The sequence below is a fragment of the Rhinoderma darwinii genome, chromosome 5 (assembly GCF_050947455.1).
Source record: "Rhinoderma darwinii isolate aRhiDar2 chromosome 5, aRhiDar2.hap1, whole genome shotgun sequence".
Lineage (NCBI taxonomy): Eukaryota > Metazoa > Chordata > Amphibia > Anura > Rhinodermatidae > Rhinoderma > Rhinoderma darwinii.
Window position 1 is genome coordinate 208,015,008 of NC_134691.1, and position 8,238 is coordinate 208,023,245.

An 8,238-nucleotide genomic window follows, 5' to 3' on the forward strand; every position below is an offset into this window, starting at 1 on the left:
CCTGCTATTTCAGTTATTATTTAATAACCTGGGATTATGCCCTCCATTCACAATGCTTTCTTTTGCACTATTGTTCTGCATTTTTCTCCTTTTCATTCCCTCCCCAGGACCCCACAGGCAGGTCTGATGGTATATTATGTGTTTCCTCAATTTACTGGGAGTAGGGCAGAGGATAAATCAATCGAAATTTACCGGAGTGGAGGATGAGCAAAAGCGAGCAGAAATAGGAACACACACAGCTGGTGGAAAGCAGTCTGTGATAGCAGGATACTAATAAGAAAAAATAATCAATAATGTATAAAAATTGATAAATGATGAGCGCATCATAAATGAATTGTTATGTGTTCAATGCTCAGTATTAATAGATCAGAAGGTCTCACATGGAGGTGTCTTTACTGGGAAGTTTACTGCGACCATGATGCAAAAGACCCAGTCTAAATAGCAGAGCAGGAGGTCACATGACATGGGATAGCCAATAGATATCAGCTATCCTGTGACCACAAAAAGAATATGTCAATCATCATCATACAAAGAAATGATCTAGAACTATCTTATTTATAAGGAGGAAACGTTGTATGAAGATGATAGAGACGTTCTAATTACACCTATTTACATATTACTACAGCTTATTGATAAAGTGCTGGATCCTGTGACCTACTAAAGCTCTGTTCTAATTCTACAGTAAATCCTCCTTTTTTTTTGAATGAAAGAAATTAGAGATCTCTCTTTGGATCCCATTTTTTTTTTATTTTTAACGTCCTGCTATTACAGTTATAATTTAATTTTAATGCACTATTGTTCTGGGTTTCTGCTCCCCCACTTTTTTAAATCTTACTTCATTATTAAATAATGTTCAAAATTTTTTAGCCAATATGACTATTTTTTAATTAGTAATAATTTATTAATTCATTAGTTATTCATTAGTTATTCATTATAGCAACTGTACACATCTACAAACAAATTAATTTATAACTCATAATTCATTATTTCATTATTTCATTATGATATTCGATATTCATTATTCTATGAATTAGAGTAAAAAGGCAGCCCTCATTATATGGTAAATACTGCAACACATGCATAAAAGTTTACTGTTACTTTCCATTTTAATCACTTAAAGGAGACCACTTGTTTAAAGGGGCCGCGGCACAAGTGAATGGGACAGTGCTGCAATATCCTGCATAGCCACTAGGAAAGTACAAATTGAAATTAAACCTATGTAAACATTGAGGAGGCTGCAGCACTCGTACAAGTGTCGTGGCCCCTTCAAACAGGTGATCGTCAAGGTTCCGAGAGTTGAACCCCCACCGATCTAATATTAATAGCCTATCCCAAGGAGAGGCCATCAATTTTAAAGTCCTGGATAACCCCACTTACCACCTTTCATTTTCTTTTTGTAAAATATTATGTAAATATCAAATCTTCCCCCCTCTCCAAGTAATACAGTAACTATAGCCTGTACATGAATTCAATGTGAGTGGGTGAGGAAGGGGTACGGAAACTGCTGAGAAGTGCAGAAAATCAGTAGTGTGGGAGACCCCTCCCCACAATAATAAAATGCTAATTACATAAAAAATAAAATGTATGTATTTCGTATTTTATTATTAGTATAACTATTATTTTCTGTGGCCAAGTTCCTTGTATGATATTTGATCCCTCTATTGTAGCTACAGTATGTACAGTAAGTTCTCACCTTTTACTGCAGCACACGGTCCCATGCAGAGGATTTTGTCAGCCATCTGTTACAACGGCCACATGTCATTCTTTTCATTACTACAGCATACCTCCAAACCCTCCCGGTTTCAGTGGGACAGTCCCGGATTCCAAGCACTGTCCCGCTGGCTTGGGAGGCTGGCGGCATGTCCCCATTTCAATTGTATCTGAGTCCCCAATACTGTGTGTAGGGCATTTTGGGGGCATGATACTGTGTGGGCAAGGAACTATGGGGTATGATACTGTATGTGGGGGCACCATGATGGGCATACTGTGTAAGGGCACTGTGGGGACCTGATACAGTGTGAGGGCACTTATGGGGCATGAAACTGTGTGTGGGAACTATGGGGGTTTCACACTGTGAGGGGGCACTCTGGGGCATGAAACTGTATGGGGCACTATGGCGTCATGATACTGTGTGGTGGCACTTCCGGGGCTTGATACTGTGTGGGTGGCACTACTGTAGCATTATACTATGTGGGGGCATAATACCGTGGGGGCACTAAAGAGGGATCATCACTGTGTTGGGACACCAAAGAGGGCACTATTAAAGTGTATGAGGCCCAAAGAAGCACTTTTCCTGTTTGTTACCCAGAGGAGGGCACTATTACTATGCAGGGGCACAAAGGCAACTGACTCTATATGGACAAGGATTAGGCGGGGTCAGCAGCATAGTTTAACATTAAAAAAAATTCTGTTGCATGTGCCTCATGAGTAGTCCCTCTTGAGAATCATTGAAAGTTGGGAAATATGCTTGAGTATAACTGAAGATCACTGTGCCTCATAGCCCCCCAGTATTCCGGAGTCTCAATGTCTGGTTACCATGGTGACCATCAGGTAGCAGCGCCTCACACACCTCACACAGAGTGCACACATACAGTGCACTATACAGTGACACACAGTCACATACATGGAGACAGACAGTCACAATCCCACTGTGCACCATGTGATAGCAGAGAACTTTGCCCTGCTGCTGCCACCACGATCTGGTTACGTCAGTGCTCGTCTCCTGAGTCCACGCAGCCCCCTCCCCATCTCCCCCTAGAGCTGATGAGGTTAACATCAGCCCAATTTGAATGCTGGGAGAGGGTACTAGCTGTGTGCAGGCTTCCTCATTCCCATCAACCTTTTCATTGCTGCACTGGCTTTTAACCCTTCATAAAGCAGACTCCCCCCTCCATAATATATCACTCCTCTCCAAAACTCAGACGGAACACTGTACATTGCTTCACGTGTCACCTAGTGGTGGAATAGTGTTATTACATGTCAAATACTGTTTTGAAAAAGCAGAAAGCTGGCAACGCTTTATAATAGGTTTCTATAACATGCCACAACACCTTACTATGTCAGGTTAACACGATATGCCAGTCAAGATAACGAATACTACATCTGTATAATGTTATTGCAATTGTCTTAATAATTTTAACCCCTTCCCGCACTGTGCCACACTTTTACGGCGCTGGTGTGATGAACTTTTTGCACAGCACCATAAATGTACAGCGCAGGGATCGCTCGGCCCAGAGCTGTGTCTTCACCATCAGTAGTGGGTGTCAACTGTAACATACAGCAGGCCATTTAACTCCTACGATGACAATACCGTCTGCAGTACCTAAGTGGTTTTACAGAGGGAGGAGGGATCGAGGGGTGCCGATGGTTTTCCATGGCAGACAGGGGCCTAACAAAGTCCCCCAGGTCTGTCATGTACTTGAGCTTAAAGGGGTTATGTGCGTACCCAAAATTATTATCTGTGTACTCACTGCAGTATGTGAGTACACTAGCTAATATACCTTCCGGAAGTCTAGTTGCACAGCCTTCTCTGATGAAAATATGACTCTTCGTCTTGTGACCGGCCCCGCTGTATTCTATGTAATCGATGTACTACTGCTACTGCTTGTACATAGAGTACAGCGAGCCGGTCACATGAGTCGTATCGTCATCAAAGAAGACCGCGCAACTAGACTTCCGGTCCCACGGCAGCGCCATAAAAATCGCTGAAAATCTCAGAATCAGGGGTACCGGAATGTGTATTAGCGAGTGTACTCACATACTGCAGTGAGTACACTGCTAATAATTTTTGGTCCCCACATAACCCCTATATGACAGCGCCTAATAGTAACTGACAGGCATAATACTTCAATAAAAAAATAAGGAACTAGTGGGACTAAAATATTTTTTTTTTTAAAAAGATCCAAAGTAAAATAAAAACAAAATAAGAAACACTTTGTTTCCCTTTACAAAATGTTTTATTAAAAAATAAAATTAAAACTATACATAATTGGTATTGCCGCAACCATAATGACCCTTACTCTAAAATTAACACAATATTAGTCCAAAATGGAGAATGTCATAAAAAACAAACTAATAAGCAATGGCAGAATTATTATCTGACCTCTGCAATTTAGTACTTCTGTAACACTTATGCATTATTAGTTTATTCTGTATTTTTTGGTACCTTTAATTTTTGTATGTCTAAAGGCCTCATGCACACGACCGTAAAAACTCCCGTTATTACGGGTCGTAATTACGACCCGTAATAACGGGCTCATAGACTTCTATTGGCGACGGGTGCCTTCCCGTTTTCTCACGGGAAGGTGCCCGTGCCGTTGAAAAAGATAGAACATGTCCTATTTCAGGCCGTAATAACGGCACGGACAGTCCATAGAAGTCTATGGAGCTCTCGTAATGACGGGTGGCTACATGTGTGCACCCGTCATTACGGCAGCGTTGCTAAGCGACGTCAGTAAATAGTCACTGTCCAGGGAGCTGAAAGAGTTAACTGATCGGCAGTAACTCTTTCAGCACCCTGGACAGTGACTACCGATCAGTATAAACCTGTAAAAAATAAAAATAAAAGACTTTCATACTTACCGAGAACTTCCTGCTTCCTCCAGTCCCGTCTCCCGCCCGTTGCCTTGGTGACGCGTCCCTCTCGACATCCAGCCCGACGTCCTGGATGACGTTTCAGGCCATGTGACCGCTGCAGCCAATCACAGGTCAATCACAGGCTGCAGCGGTCACATGGACTGCCGCGTCATCCAGGGATGTCGGGCTGGATGTGAAGAGAGGGACGCGTCACCAAGACAACGGCCGGGTAAGTATGAATTTCTTTAACTTTTATTACAGAAAAGGCTGTCCCTTCTCTCTATCCTGCACTGATAGAGAGAAGGGGCTGCCGATTAGTGCAGTGCTATTTTGCCGCCAAAAACGTGCCCGTAAATACGGGTGGAATACGGGTGACACCGGACCCATATTTACGGGCACGGGTTCGTAAATACTGGTGCAAAACGGGTGGAATACGTGTGACACCGGACCCGTATTTACGCCAGTATTTACGGGTGGGAAAAAATACGGTCGTGTGCATGAGGCCTATAAAATTTACCTTTAAAAAAATATATTTTGCAAAAGGATCTGTCCTAGAGGGAGTATTCATTTTAACCCATTAACGACCACCTGCTGTCTTTTGACAGTGGGCGGTGCAGGTCCCCAGTCTACATCAAAGTATGTTGGCTTTGCTGTAGAAAAGGCACATGAGCGCTCCTGGGAGCGTTCATTCACTAAGCAGGAGCTGTCCGGGTATGTTCACACGACAACGCAAAATACGTCTGAAACTACGGAGCTGTTTTCAGGCGAAAACAGCTCCTAAACTTCAGACATTTTTACAAGTGCACGCGTTTTTCGCAGCATCCATTACGGACATAATTGGAGCTGTTTTTCAATGGAGTCAATGAAAAACGGCTCCAATTACGTCCCAAGAAGTGTCCTGCACTTCTTTGACTCGGGCATAATTTTACGCGCCATCTTTTGACAGCGACGCGTAATATTACACCTCGTCTGCACAGAACATTGTAAGACCTATTGCAAGCAATGGGCAGATGTTTACCAACGTATTGGAGCCATCTTTTCAGGCGTAATTCGAGGTGTAAAACGCCTCCATTACGTCTGAAAATAGGTCGTGAGCACATACCCTCACAGCTCCTGAACTTAGAGAAGCCTTTTGAGTACAGCTGGGATTGGAAAAAATTCTGACCCCCAGCTTGTTAACCCTTTGATCGCCATGTGTCTTGCCTGCGGCATGATCAAAGGAGACTCCCTTCTTTAATATTGTCACCGGATGCAAAACCCGCAACATAAAGCCAAGTGTTGCAACTTTTGGGGCTTAATTAAAAAAAAAAAAAAAGAATCATACATACCCAGAACCTACACATATTTGTATCTACATGACCTTAATAACGTAAAGAATTCATTTAACAGGTTATTTAGCAAGATACTTGAACAGAATAAAAAAATAAACCAAAAAAACATTGCTGAAAATCGCTTTTTGTTATATTCACGCTACAAAAATAAGTTATACAACTTACATAGTATATTTTCTCCACCCCAAAACCGCGCAGAAAACAAGTACTATTTCTCCAACATAAAACAAGGCCTCGTATAGCCACTTCAATAGAAATATAAAAAAGTTATGACTTAAAAATGTAGATGGCCATTAAGTCCTATTCAGGCCTGGTCATTAAGGGGTTAAAATTTTTGTCAATTTCCTTTAAGTTATCTACGTTGTGTATCATTTCTGAGCACATTTTAGCTAGATTGTATAAACACCGTTGTATTTCCGCAAATGATTTAGACTTTTTTCTCCTTGATGATTTCGTACAAAACTAAACTCTCCTTAACTCCTCATTATAGGACTTGATAACCCTGTATTTTCAACTGATGATGAGCAAAACACATCAATGAAGTTTACACCATGGCTGTGCAACGAAGATGCTGTGGTACCGTCACAAAGGGCACGAGTACAAATACCTTGTTCTCCAAGCAACTTTAGGAGGCTGACTCCTTTGCGTGTCAGCAATAGATCAGTTGATTCCTGCCCGAACAACGATGGAACAGAGGAGCGACCGAGATCTTTCCTACCAGAGACAACAAACATGTAATAAAACATGAAGTAATGTTTATTGTTGAAAACATTTCTAATAATTTCTAACAAAAATGGCGGCATTTTACTGATACAAAGGAAGCCTATCATCCCGCCAGTCTTTTATTTGGAAGTAATATGTTAAGCATACATGTTTGTATCAGGCTTCAAGTACAAGCTTTTTTTTTATTCTCACCACATGTACAAAATAAAACCTCATGATAGAAATATACTTAGCCTTCGTTCACACACACAATTATTTCAGCGTTTTAAACACTTGTAGATAACGCCATAAATTTCAAGCATTTGTACGGCTTTTTTTTACAAGCGTTTTTAATGCCATTTTTTATTCTGTAAAATTTCAAACATGTGTTTTTTTTTTGCGTTTTTGAAGTCTGATACAGAAGCCTGTGGGAAATAACACCATACTCACAGCGCCACTAAAACGCCACAAACCAAAACGCTGTGTATGTAGACTTTTCAATATGTCACTATAGTCTTTAAAATAACATCTGGCCGCAGCATTTTTTACCTAAAAATAATAGCGCTGACAATGCCACAAAAAGTGCCTTTTAAGAAATCCATACGCATTTTACCACGATTTGCCGCAGTTTTGTGATGCGTTTTGAAAACATTTCACCTGTGCTAGCCTGTGCTAGCCGGTTTGTGAGAAATTACCCTAATAAAAGGGGAAATGCAAATTAACCGTGTTGTCTGAGCACAGGCTAAATAAGCAGACCCTTTTTCTTGATTTTGCGCATGTGGTAAGGTAACAGCCCTAACTTTATATGGCATATGGTTTTCTTATACTATTTTATAGTAATAATGATTTTATTTTTACTGTTATTAGGAGTTAATTGTGCAAAAAGTAAAAAAATAAAAAAATAAAATTTTATCTGTAAAATTAATTTCAGTCATTTTGAAGATCGGGCAGGCATCATTTGGGTTAAGTGGTGTGGGTTTTGTTTAGACCCAGCAGCTTTGCAATGATGGCCAGATGCAATAGAGGCAATGGCATCGGGACTTTCTCTACTCAGTATACAGCACTCATAGAGTGTTACGTATGCTTGAAAAGAGAAGCGATATTATACCAATTCTGCATTCTTCCTGACGGCTCCCGTTCTGCCCTTTCTTGATTGTAAGGCTACATCCAGATGACCATGTGCAACCTCGTACGTGAAAAACGGTTGTTTTTCACGTCTGAGGTGCACCCATGTGGGACGTGTTATCACGGATCCCTCATAGAGTCTGTAGAAGGATGCGTGAAAAAGCAAGAAAATAGGACATGTCCTAATTTTTCACGGACCCTTCACATGCTCCGTTGAAACAACGGCCGTGTGAACGGCCCCATTGAAATACATGTGTCCGTGTGGCGGCCGTTGTTTTAATGGCCGTCACACAGACGAGTTACACGCCCGTCTCAATGAGCCCTTAGAGAACCTCTTCTCTTGCAATCCTACTCTGTATGTTGAGGGTATATTTACACGCAATAATTATTGTTTTCTTTTTACATACAGGTGAATTCAACTTCAATGTCCTATATGCTTCAGAACTCTAAGAAATCTGGACGTTTATTCACATTTGAAAACAGGATATGTTATTTTTTAACAATT

At 41.1% G+C, this 8,238-nt stretch overlaps 1 protein-coding gene across 1 annotated transcript in view; it reads left to right on the forward strand.

Annotated features, from left to right (window-relative positions):
• Positions 1–6,644, forward strand: part of SLC9A3 (solute carrier family 9 member A3) — a 220,115-nt gene extending 213,471 nt beyond the window's left edge. Inside the window, exon 16 of the mRNA XM_075826897.1 lies at positions 6,397–6,644. Within this exon, the coding sequence (XP_075683012.1) occupies positions 6,397–6,644 (248 nt within the window). The remainder of the gene's footprint in view (positions 1–6,396) is intronic.
• Positions 6,645–8,238: the final 1,594 nt, after the last annotated feature.